At 37.7% G+C, this 12756-nt stretch overlaps 1 protein-coding gene across 1 annotated transcript in view; it reads right to left on the bottom strand.

Annotated features, from left to right (window-relative positions):
* The window catches only part of LIPK (lipase, family member K), a 37538-nt gene that overhangs the window by 16841 nt on the left and 7941 nt on the right, over positions 1–12756 (bottom strand). Inside the window, exons 2-6 of the mRNA XM_006880396.1 lie at positions 11170–11287; positions 7831–8029; positions 3469–3578; positions 1966–2102; positions 947–1093 (exon numbers count right to left, since the gene is read on the bottom strand). Of these exons, the coding sequence (XP_006880458.1) occupies positions 947–1093; positions 1966–2102; positions 3469–3578; positions 7831–8029; positions 11170–11287 (711 nt within the window). The remainder of the gene's footprint in view (positions 1–946; positions 1094–1965; positions 2103–3468; positions 3579–7830; positions 8030–11169; positions 11288–12756) is intronic.

Below are 12756 nucleotides of genomic sequence, written 5' to 3'. Positions count from 1 at the left end.
TGAAGCTCGGCCTCACATACGTTGGGCATGTTGCTAGAAGGGATCAGTCCTTAGAGAAGAACATCTGCTTAGATGGATGGAGCGACAATGCAGCATCTAAAGACCTTATATGAGATGGATTGACATGGTGCCTGAGGTAATAGGAACACATGTGTTGGTGACAGTGAGATTGGCTCAGGCAAAGACAGGGTTCAGAGCTTTTGTGCAGGTGACTCGACAGCACATAATGACAACACTGGTAACTTAGGAAACATTGATAACACAGTCTGTAGGGAGCTGTTGTGCTCTCTGGTGGTTCAAATCCACCAGCAGTTTTTGAAAGTTGGTAATGTATTCCCGTTTGATTTATAGTCTCAGAATCCAGTGAAAGGCCAGCTATGGGTTAGTTCTTACTCAACAGCAACGAGACTTGAGAGAAAGATCGGTAACTTAGGAAGGAGAGCGTCACAGTTAAGTGGGATATGTTTTGACTTTCAATACATGTTCCACTCAAGATCCACTAAATAGAAAGGCTATATATATTTTTGAAGCGTCATTTACTACTTCACCTATTGGATGAAGAAAGTAAATGGTTGGCAAAAATCATTTCCACGCAGGGAAATGGAAAATTTATTTTAGAAAATAATTGAGGTACATTCTTGAGATTCTACTTTAAATTGTCTTAGTTTGGGATCAGACATAGCAGTTAAATTTAAAAACCATAGCCTCGATCCAAATGAATGATTTTCCCACCGTGGCAGCTTGATCAACAGTGGTTGGTGAGAAGTTTTAAAGGCAAAGTCTTTTTCCTTAAATTCTTCTATTAAAGAAATTATACCCTCAGCCTTTGTTGCATGTCATGAAAATGGGCTAGATTCTATGATGTGGTTTCTATGCCTTATAGCATGTACTTTCATCACTTTCAGGTGGCAAAAAAATTGCTTCCCTGCATTCAAAGTATACTTACCATATTTAAGTTATTTGCATCATAACCACTCAAACTAAATAAGACGTTGCTGCAAATACGATGAAAGAACTTCCTGTTGCAGACCTTAGTGGCAATTAAATGGTCAAAATTTGTAGTTGGGTGAAACATCTTGTCACCAAACAAAATCTACAAGAGCAATGAAAAACATTGTCAAAGCGAGGGAATTTGAACATCAAGAGTGGAGAATGAGTGGTAATTCAGATAAGGACTGACAAGAAACTGACATTTTTCTCACTATTGGTAGTTAAAGCATGTTGTCATTAAAACATGTTGTTGGTAGGTGCCACCAAGTCGACCCTCACTCTTAACAACCCTATGAACAACAGATCTGAACTCTATCCTGTACAATCTTCACCACCTCTGATATACTTGAGCCCATTGTTAGAGTCACTGTGTCAGTTCATCTTGTTGAAGGTTGTCTTCTCTGGTTCGGAACCTCATCCTTTCCCAGATTGATGTTTATTCTAGGGACCAGCCCCTTCTAACATCATGCCCAAAATATGTGAGATAGAATTTCACCATTCGTGTCCTAAGAAGCGCTCTGGTTGTATCTCCTCCAAGCCAGAATTATTGTTTTAATTGCATATTGTGGTTATTTTTCTGTGCATTCAAGTTGGAACTGACTTGTAGCTGACCCTCCAGCATGGTTTCAGAGGCTATCAGTCATTCTAAAGGAGGCTGTCTTTTTCCCACTGAACAGGTGGTGAATTTAAATAGAATCAATATGACAAATCAACTTTCTTTTTAGCTGCTACTGAGGAATGACGAGGGAGAAATGAGGCTGGGGTTAGATACAGATGGGATCCGATGACATCCAATTAGGCTCCCTGATCAGTAAAGGCTATAATGTCATCAGTAAATCAGGACTATCATCAATAAACCTTTCATATTATCAGGAATGTGCAAAGTGTTATTCATCTCATGCTCTCTATTGTTGAAACCAATGGAAATAGAACTGGTTTCAGGTACTGCAAGTTTGTAAATGGGAAGTCATATACCTTGACAGCTTTCCTGGAAAGATTGGTATATTTTCTCATGGGATTTTCTGTGTACTTCACTGTGGCCACTGGTGCGAATGCAAAAAATATCTTGATCCTCCTAGCAAGCTCTGGATTTTCAGAGAATGCAATGAAAGCTGAAAGGGAAGAAGACTCCAGTTCATGGATAAAAACAAGTCCTCATCTATTTTAAATGATAGGGGAAGCAGCCAGATTAAAAAAAAAAAACAAATAAGCAACACCAAACAAGAAACACCCCCCCAATCCCCAAATGATAAGTATCCTCTACAGAAAAAAATGTTGCTGAATTTCTCAAGGGTAGAACTAACTGGATCAGAATAAAAGGTTTTCTAGCCACACTGAGTGAAGGTCTACCCATAGAGAAGATTGTGGAAAGGATTCAGCAATCACTGTGAATTTAAGCTGGCAAACTCCAATAGCCATTCTAGCCCAATAATAGACATCAGATGATATGGACTATAATATAGCTTTCCACTTAGAATTTTTGGGTGAAAATTCAGGTACATTAACTATTCTTTGTGATCTTAATTTTCTGACTCTGTAAATAGAAATAGTAAGATCCTTCTAGGATTCCTGTGAAAATGAAATGAAAGCAAAACAAAAGAAAACTCACTCTAAGACAAAGAATGTGTTTCTAGGAATAATCACTAGAAAGGTTTTTTAAACTCAGTTATTTGTGAATATGGATGATGGTGTTCTTAAATTTTAGTTTTCACTGAGAAAATATATGTAGAATATTTAGTGAAGGTAGCCTAGTGGTAAGGAGTTGTGCTGCCAACCCAAAGGCATTTGGCTCAAATCTACCAACTACATTTTCGGAGAAATATGGGAAATCTTCTCTCGTGTGATTTACTCCCTCTGAAAAGCTGCTGGAGGGTCATCTGTGAGTCGATTCTGACTCCACATCACTTAAAAACTTTATACTAGAAAATTGATCAATATAAAAACATTTGAAAGATACTGTTAGAAATGTTGGTATAGTAGTTCAATGGACAGTAATGAGAACATTGAGGTGCCTTGTGGCCAACATGACCCTATTCACATCTTGCCTAACCCCCACTTCCTGCTATCTAAAAGTCACACTGATAGTAATATCTTACTTAACTGAGTTTGAAAATTCTTCACTCTCTTTTTTATATCTCTCCTTAGACTGCAAACCCTGTAAAAGAAATATATCTACTTATCTCTGCTTCCTGGCATCTAGCCCCATGTCTACCAAATATTGTTGGTGTACAAAGACAGATGTGAATTATTTTATCTATTTCAAGCTCAGTTATCAAGCTCCAAATTCAGTTCTGGTGAAAAAATATCCCTTTCATTATCATTGTTATCATACCTCAGTAACCAGCCAGTGGAAATAAATTCCCAACTTGAGTATTCAGGTTAGGTACTGCACAAAGAGAGAAATCCTACCATCTTTTGCTATGCTTTGAAGAAAAGCCTTTGATGGTTTTTGATCTAACGTGTCCCAGACATGCCTACCTAAGGTGGTGCCTTGGGAGTGGCCCACATAGAAGAGTCGCTGCTGTCCAGTCTTCTCTATGATGAAATCAATTGTGTCTGGAAGGTCATATTTAGCCATCTCGTCAAAACTGCCAACAAGAAGAAAAAACAAACTTGAACAAACACATCATTGTTAAAACCAGACGAGTTGCTATGGAGTATATTTCAACTCCTAGAGACCGTGTATGTAACTGAATAGAACTGCACCTCAAAAGTTTTCAAGATTGTGACTCTTTGGAAATAGATAAATCTGTACTTCCAAGGCATTTTGAGGTAGGTTTGAACCACTAATTTGGTCAATAGTCAAGTGCTAACTGTGTCATCCAGAGAGAGACATTATCAACTTCATCTCATTGTTAGGACTTGTGAGGGTTAAAATTGTATGTATATTTGGCTGCTGAAGATTCTCTGCCTTGTCATTTATGATGTAGTCATGCTCTTGATGAGGTATGATGTAATGTAACCAATCCTTTGAGGACATCTAATATCATATCACTTCCTTGTTGAAACTTAACCTCGTATCATTGTCTCCGTGAGCAACTGATCAGTGAAAGGGAGTTTTGTTGGTGATGTGCCGTACATCACATATATATGAATATCTGGGAAACCCTCTGCTTTTGTTCAATCTGAATCCTGCAGATTTTTGGGTTTCCTTGCCAACATTGGATTCATCAATGTCAGCAGCTATATAAAAAGAATCCTTTCCTCTGAGGTTTGACCCATGAGAGTGGGACTTCCAAGCTATAAGCTAATGAATAATTTCCTTGAGATAAGCTTCTCTCTCCTTTCTTATCTATATCTATCTATAAGGTCCTCTGGTGTTTTTGTGGTAAGGAGTTGTGCTGCCAACACAATGGTACTTGCTTTGAGCTCAACAGGTTCTCTGTAATAGAAAAAAGATAGGCAGTCTCTTCCCTTGCAAATTACTGTTTCTGAAACCTACTGGAGAATCAACTAAGAGTCAATTTCAACTTGACAATGGCATATAACAACAGTATATCTACTGATACCAGCCTCATTGGTTTCACTAATGTAGACCTCAGCTTTAAACAGAACTGCAAAATTTAAACATAGTCATACATATTTTGCAGATATAGATACTACGAAAATAGTATGATGAGTCTGTGTACATTGTGAGGGTATCAAGTGGGTTAAAAGAAAGGTTTAAGAAACTACAATCACAAACATCTTCTTTTCATGGTTCTTGAGATATTTTCCTTTGGCATCTAGTCATATTTCACCTATTTCTGTAGCAGAATTAGCTAACTCCCATTATTTTTTAAAAAGATAATAAGTTAAGCACAATAATGAATCTCAATTTAGGCAGAAGGAATAAAATTTCCAAGAAAAGGAAAAGCCTGTCAGTAGGCATGTTTCTTATCACCTTAGTTACTTCTTGTTCTTTAAGGAGTTTGTCCTTTGGAAAAGTGCAATAATCACTGCAGTACTGCAGTGAATGAAGTTTGGGTTCTCTCCCTCTCGCTCTCTCTCTATTTTATTGTCATGGAGTCAGAATCAACTCATAGATGCTGACCTTCCACTGAGATTCTGAGGCTATAAATCTCAGAGGAGGAGATTGTCTGTCTTTCTCCCTCAGAGTGGTGGGTTTGAACCACCTGAGAGGTGTGACTTTTAGGTTAACAGTAAAACTCCCTGAAGACTAGGCCACTACAAGTACATAAAATAAGTGTGAAATTAGGTGATTCCTTTGAAGACTTCGAGAAATTAGGTAATGCCTTTGAGGCATAAGGTAAGCCAACAGTGTTTCGCTATTATGACCATCAAGTTCTGGGTCTTGGAGCTCTGGTGGGCTAGTAGGTAAATATTTTCACTGTCAACTCAAAAGCAGAGAGCTTGAACCCACTTTGGTGGGTGAAAGATGGGCAGTATACTCCATACAGTATACAGCTTCTGAAAATCCACTCTGGGTCAGTTCCAACTAGACAGCTTCACACACACATACAGAGAGAGAGAGAGAAATGGTTAATATTGTATGTCGATTTGGCCATGATGACATGGTTTGGTATATATGTGAGGTAAAATGGCAGTTAGGTAAAGATGTAGTTATCCCTCACCATCAGCCCTTATCAGAAATAATATCTTAACCTTATTAGCTATACTGTGATGCAAAATCCTTAATGTGTTAATTGTCCTGATCTACTGTAGGGGAAGTGTAAGAAAGTGGTGTGCATTGATTTATATACAGATTCTTTGGTAAAACCTGGCTTTGCTTGACCTGGATCCTACATGTGAGTTGTCTCTTCTAATTTTTTGGACTTGAACTACTGGTTTGTTATATGGCCTGCCTATCATAGTGGAGTTGGAAGGAGGAGTGGCACCCACTTCTGTAGTAACTTGCCTCCGGAAACCCTATGAACCTGGAGAGAGGATGAAAGGCACCAAAGCTTCTAGAACTCTCCTTCATAGAGTCGCTATGAGTCGCCTGCGACTTGATGGCCCTTAACAACAACAATAACATTATGGTGGAGTGGACCAGGGGAGAGGGATTGTAAAACAATGGGGGAACTTTTACTTTTCAAAGAGAAGAGTGTACTGGTGGGGGGAGGGTTGGGCAGGGAGAAAAGTGCAACAATGAATGAAGTCCAAAGTATCTGAAAAGTTTCATTAAAAATACTAAAAAATGATTAAAAAAAAAAAGAATCTACTCCCTCACTTGCTGACCTTGGACTCATCAGTCTTTGCAGCTATGGGAGTCAGAAGGACCTCTTTCTGAGATTTGATCACAGACCCATAGACTTGAGATTTGTCAACCTCTAATAGTGCATCAGTCATTTCCTTGAGATAAATCCCTCTACAGGTGTAGATGTCTATATGCATATATAGATATGGGTATATCTCTATCTACAGAGGCGTAACTTCACTGTAAATGTCACTGATTTTACTTCTCTAGAGAACTCTATGACATACATCAACACACACACAAACACACACATACACACACACACACACACAATCACATACATCAGAAAACTTGTTTTTGTTGTTTTTTGGTGCTGTTACATCAAGTGTGACCCACAGAGACTCTATAAACAACAGATCTGAATTTTTCCTATTCTGTGCCATCCTTACACTTCCTGACACACTAGAGCCCATTTCAGCAGTCATTGTGTCAATCGACCTGAGGAACTTCCTGTCTTCCGCCAACATTCCACTTTTCCAGGTATGATGATTTTTCCAAAGAATAACCTCTCCTAGTAACATGCCTGAGGTATGTGAGACAAAACTTCAACATCTTTGCCTCCAAGGAGCACTCTAGCTATACCTTCTTCAGGACATTTTTGTCTGTTCTTTTGGCAGTCCATGAGAAATTCAGTACTCTTCTCCAACACCACAGCTCAAAGTGATCAATTCTTGTTCTGTCATCCTTATTCATTGATAACAAGTGATCAGAAAGACTAGGACCTGAATCATATGTACCTTAGCCCTCAAACCAACATCAATATTTCTCACTAATTTGGAGAGGTCCTTGACTTCCAACTTTTCCAGTGCAATACATCTGATTTCCTGATGGGCATTACCAAGGATATTGATTGCAGATCCAAGCAAGATGAAATCATTGATGTTGCTTATTGGTCCAGTAGTAAGAATATTTGTTTTCTTAACATTGGGATGCAATCCATATTGTAGGCTGTATTCTTTGATCTCTACAACAAGTCCTTCAAGTCCTTCTCACTGTCAGTAAGCAAGGTTGTGTCATCTGCATAACACAGGTTATTGATGAGTCTTCCTCTGATCATGACACTACATTCTTCTTCACAGATTCTAGGTTCTCACATCATTTGCTCAGCATATGGAGATCATAGATAGCCCTAAAGCACCCTTTTATTAGTTTTAAATAATATAGTGTCCCCTTGCTCTTTTCGAAAACAGCCTGCAGCTTTTGGTTTTGGGATTATTTCTAATGAGAAAACTGGAGTATGAAAACAAGCAATAATGATAATAAAGGTTGTGTTGTTGTTGTGTGCCAATGAGTCAGAACTTCCTCTTAGCTGACTTTCCACTGGGTTTTCAGATGCAATAAATCACTTGGGAGGAGATTTCCCATTCTTCTCCCACAATAATGAAGGTGTTAGGGTATTTCTTAGAGTGTGTGAAAAGTCTGGGTAGAGGAAGAAGCATTTCTTTTATTTCCATCTCCTGGATCCCTTTAGGTAAGTTTGGACAGAAAGGGAAATATCAGAAGACATTAACACATATAAATGAACATCTTAGTCATTGTAAAAATTCCAAGTATTAAAAAGTAATATAAAGTATTAAAATAACTTCATACTTACTCTTTATTAAAGTACACACTTTATCCATTTGTAGCTGTCTCCTTACCTGAATGCCCAGTATTCTCTTGATTTGGGTGACAATCTCAAGTGTTTTTTAGACCAGATATTTCCTCGGCTATTCCCCATCCACACATCATAACCACGGTCAGCCAGAAGGAAAGCCAAGCTACCGTTTGGCAAGTTGCAAATCCAGTTAGTAGCAGCTCCAAATAAGCCATGTTGTAGAAACACAACAGGCCTTGGACCTGCAAAAAGAGATAACAAGGATTTCATGTCTCAACTTCCATGGTGTTTAAGAAAATCAACTCTCTTGACTTCTTGTAGTATGAAAGAAGAACCAAAACGTGAAATTCTATGCCAAACCTAGGTTCTAGCTGCTTCTCATTTACTTCCTAAGGAATGTTATTTATCTGCTGTATGACTTCTTTTTCCATTCATAAATTGAGATTCTTTAGAAGACATCCTTTGTTTATTTCGATACTGGACTCAGGTTGTTCTGGTTTGTAATCTTTTCCTCTTGTCATTTTCGGGCTGAGAAGAACTTCCTGAGATTAGTGGGCTACCAACCCTCAGAAAGCCCTCGGCTATCTAGAAATGAAGAATTAACAGTCTAGTCCATTTATCCACCCTTTTGAGAAAAAGAAGAGGTGTTACTGATTCTGCTGAAATTCAGTAGGTCCAAGTGGTAATCACAGCTCATAACCTCTACCGAATCTGGACCCTCTGAAAGTTTCTCAAGGAGACAGCTTTCCATCTCCTGCATTTTGACAGTTACACAGATGAGAAATGATGAGAAAATATAAAGATATATTCTTGGTATATTTACATCAATAATGGAGTTATTCTGGGAAATGATTGGCTCTATAATAACAACACAGTTTACTGTATTCTTTCCTAGTAAAAGAAGGAAATCCACATTTTACTTTTAAAAAATAAGCCCATCTGATACAGCAGCCCAAAGAATAAAAGGAGCTAAGAAATAGGACAACCACTTTCTGTTAGTTTAAATAGTATACCTACAGATATTACCAGAAAGTAAAGAATTTAAAAAAAAAATTCACAAGAGGACATGGAAAAAGAAATATGATTGCTGACATCAGGTAGATCTTGGGTTGAAAGCAGATAGTAACGAAAAGATGTTTGTGTTTTCATGACTATGAAAAGGCATCTTGAGCCACTGGGGGGTCAATAAATTATGGCTTACGCTGAGAAGGATATGAATACCAGAACACTTGATTGTGCTCATGTGGTACTTGTGCACAGACCAACAAGTACCCATTCAAACAGAACAAGGGAATCCTGCATGGAATTTAAAATTGGGAAAGGTATGAGTCAGAGTATGCTTTTATTATAAACCTATCTACCTATTCAACTAGTGAGCGCTAGTGGCCTACTGGTAATAAACCTACTGGTGCTACAATCCTAAAGCTATATGGTTTGAATCCACCAGCTGCTTCACAGGAAGAGGATGGACAATCTTTTCCTGTGTGATTTACTGTCTCTGGAAACCCACTGGGTTGGTTTTTTTACTTGATGGTACACAACAATGACAACAACATTCAACCTATAGGAAGCTCTAGTGGCCTAGGAGGTAAGGAGTTGCCCTGCCAATCCAAAGGCATGCAGTTCGAATCTAACAGTGTTCCATGGAGGGGAAATGGGCAATCTCCTCCTTGTGAGACTTATAGACTCTGAAAACCCACTTGAGGGTCAGCTATGAGTCAGTTCTGGCTCCACAGAACATGCAATTTAATAATATATGCCGAGTAAACAGATTATAGACTACATGAAGATGAATGTGACACAGGATTGGAAGAAGGCTCCTAAACAACTTATGCTATGGATACAATGTGTCGTTGCTTGTTGCAAGTAAAGAAGACTTGAAGCACTTACTGAAAAAGATAAAAGATTACAGCTTAAGTATGGATTCAATATCAAGAAAACAAAAATCGCCACAAATGGACCAATAGGCAACATCATAGTAGAAGCAGAAAAGACCCACGTTGCCATGGATTTCCGTTTAGATGAATCCAGAACATACAGTCATGAAAAAAGCAGTCAAGAAATCAAAAAGAATTTACATTGGGAAAATCTACTACCAAGGACTCCTTTAAAGTGCTCAAGAGCAAAGATGTCAATTTGAGGACCAAAGTATGTCTGACATAATCCTTGATCTTTTCTATTGCTTCATATGGATGATGAATGAGGAAGACAAAAAAAGAATTGATGCCTTTGAATTGTGGTGTGATGTAGAGAATTGAATATATCAAGAACTTACAAGTCTGCCTTGGATAAAGTGCAGCCAGGATAATTCTTGGAGACAATTATGTTGAGACTTTCCTTACATTTTTTTGCATGTTTACAAAAGAGGTTAGTCCTTGGGAAAAGATATCGTGCCTGGGGAATAGGAGAGTCAATGAAGGAGAGAAATATGTTAAATGATTCCAACATTGAAATGACATAAAAGTGACTTTAACATAGATACAGTAACTCCTACAATGGGCTGAAGCAAAGAGGAGATTGTGACATTGGCACAAGACCAAGTGTCTATAAATAAGCTCTTTACAAGTGGTGTCAATTCAGTCATATCTAACAACAGTAACAAGTTGTTGCTGTTAGGTGCTATTGAGTCAATTACAACCTATAGTTTCTGTATGGAAAAGAGATCTGAACCCTGTCCTATCCTGTGCCATTATCACACTTTTTGGCACACTTGAACCCATTGCATCAGTCACTGTGTCAATCTCTCTCCTTGAGGGTCTTCCTCCTTTTCGTCGTCCCTCTACTTTTTCAAGCATGCTGTCCCTCTTCAAGGAATAACCTCTCCTAGCAACATGCCCAAAGTATGTGAGGAAGATTTAACATATTTGCCTCCAAGGAACACTCCGGCTGCATCTTCTCCAAGACATATCTGTTTGCTCTTTTAGCAGTCCATGGGATATTCAGCACTCTACTCCAACACCACAGCTCATGGGCACTAATTCTTCCTCTGTAATTCTTATTCATTGTTCAGCTCTCAGATGCATAACAAATGATTGAAAAGACCATGGCCTTAATCAGGCAAGTCTTAGTCCTCAAACTGTCATTATTGCTTTTCAAAAATTTGGAGAAGTCCCTGACTAGACTTTCCCACTGCAAATGTCTTCTGATCTCCTGACTGCTGGTAACAAGGGTGTTGAATGTGGATCCAAGTAAGATGGAGTCATTGACAAAACTATGTTTTCTACACCTATCATGATATTGCCACTGGTTAGAATATTTTTGTTTTCTTGACATTGACAGTAACAAATAAGAGAAACCAAAATATCCCAAAATATTTGAGGAAAGATCTGCCTGGTGACTAGCAAGATGTCTAGACATCTTTTTACAACTAAATAAATCCTACCTGTTCTAACAGAGGATTCTTTTCCATGAGGAATCCTGTAAATTCCAAGGATATAGCCATCTTTAGTCACGACATCATATACTTCATTTGGATAACCCCAATAGGATATAATCTGGCTCTGAAAAGAAGAGTGAAAATATATATTGAAGTGTTAAGATTTCCATTTTTTGCACATGCATTATAATGTGTAGAAATTTAAGCTGCTGATTATGGTCCATCTATATATATATACTAGAATAACATTCAGAAGGTGAAAATTGGGATATTTTTTAAAAAGTACTATATACAAAGATATAAAGTTCAATGGGATGGTCAAACTTTTTGATTTGCTCTTAACAGCAAGCCTTTTGTTTATCTTTTGGCTTGGTATTATTAATTGTCGTGGTTTTGTTTTGTTTTGTTTTTACATTTGTTGGCAATTTATCCAATGTATATAGATGTTGTAATAAGTATATAAAACAAAATTAGTGTTTAAGAGTAATTTTTTTAAAAGTTATAAATGTTCATTAAAATCACAATTAAAATAAAATTTTATTAAAAAGTTATGTAAAAGAAGCAAGGACAGTTTGGGGTTGGCCAAGTTTTACATCTTCTAACTGTACAAGGGGTAACTGTACCTATCAACAGCATCCACAGTATAAAACTGATCCTACAGTACAAATCTATCCAGACATGGTTCCCATATTCCTGCACCTACTTCTGCTAATGGGTCCAAAATTCATTGCAAATGACCACACAGACTTTTCAGTATCTCTTTTTTACTTTCAGTTGCCAGATTTATTTGGAAAACAGGTTGGGGAGGGAGAAGGTAAAGCATATCATGCAGCAAAAGTCCAGGTTTAGTAAACAGTGGTCCCAAGCCAAGTGAAAAGCAAGATATAATTCTCTATCAGTACATGAGAGGTCCACATCCTCTCTGTATCTTCTCGCAATATACTTTTCAATATATGTTGCTCACTGTCTTGTTAAACTTAGCTACTGCTACTATCAAATTGTTGTTTTGATTTGCATCTCTCAGATTGACTATGATTTTGAACATTTTTTTTCATGTGTTTGCTGGCCATCCTAATGTTTTCCTTTGTGAAGTGTCTTTTTGTGTCTTTTGACCATTTTGTAATTGGCTTATCACTCTTTTTCTTGTGGAGGCATTGTAGTATTCTGTATACTTCAGTATGAGACCTTTGTTTGAAATATCATTGCCAAATATTTTTCCCTAGTCTTTGGGCTTCCCCCTAACATTGGAAAAAAAGATTTTGATGCACACAGGGATTTGATTTTATAGAATATCCCATTGATCAATTTTACCCTCTCTTAGTTCTGAATTTATGGCTATAGTTTAAGTATGTTTATGCTAGGATATCTAAGTTTGTTTCAATTTTGTCTCTTATGATCTTTTTAGTTTTTTGCTTTGACTCTAGGTCTTTGATTTACCTTAAGTTGGTTTTTTGTGTGGTATGAGATGTAGACGGTGCTATCTTTCGGATCACTTGCTATGAATCTGAGAGTTGGACGATGAATAAGAATGGCAGAATAAGAATTGATGCCTTTGAGCTGTGGTGTTGGGGAAGAATGCTGAACATCCCATGG

Source organism: Elephantulus edwardii, unplaced genomic scaffold (assembly GCF_000299155.1).
Source record: "Elephantulus edwardii isolate Elephantulus edwardi_28Jun2011 unplaced genomic scaffold, EleEdw1.0 scaffold00007, whole genome shotgun sequence".
Lineage (NCBI taxonomy): Eukaryota > Metazoa > Chordata > Mammalia > Macroscelidea > Macroscelididae > Elephantulus > Elephantulus edwardii.
The sequence above is the reverse complement of the archived record's forward strand: the minus strand, read 5'-3'. Positions and strand labels throughout refer to the sequence as shown.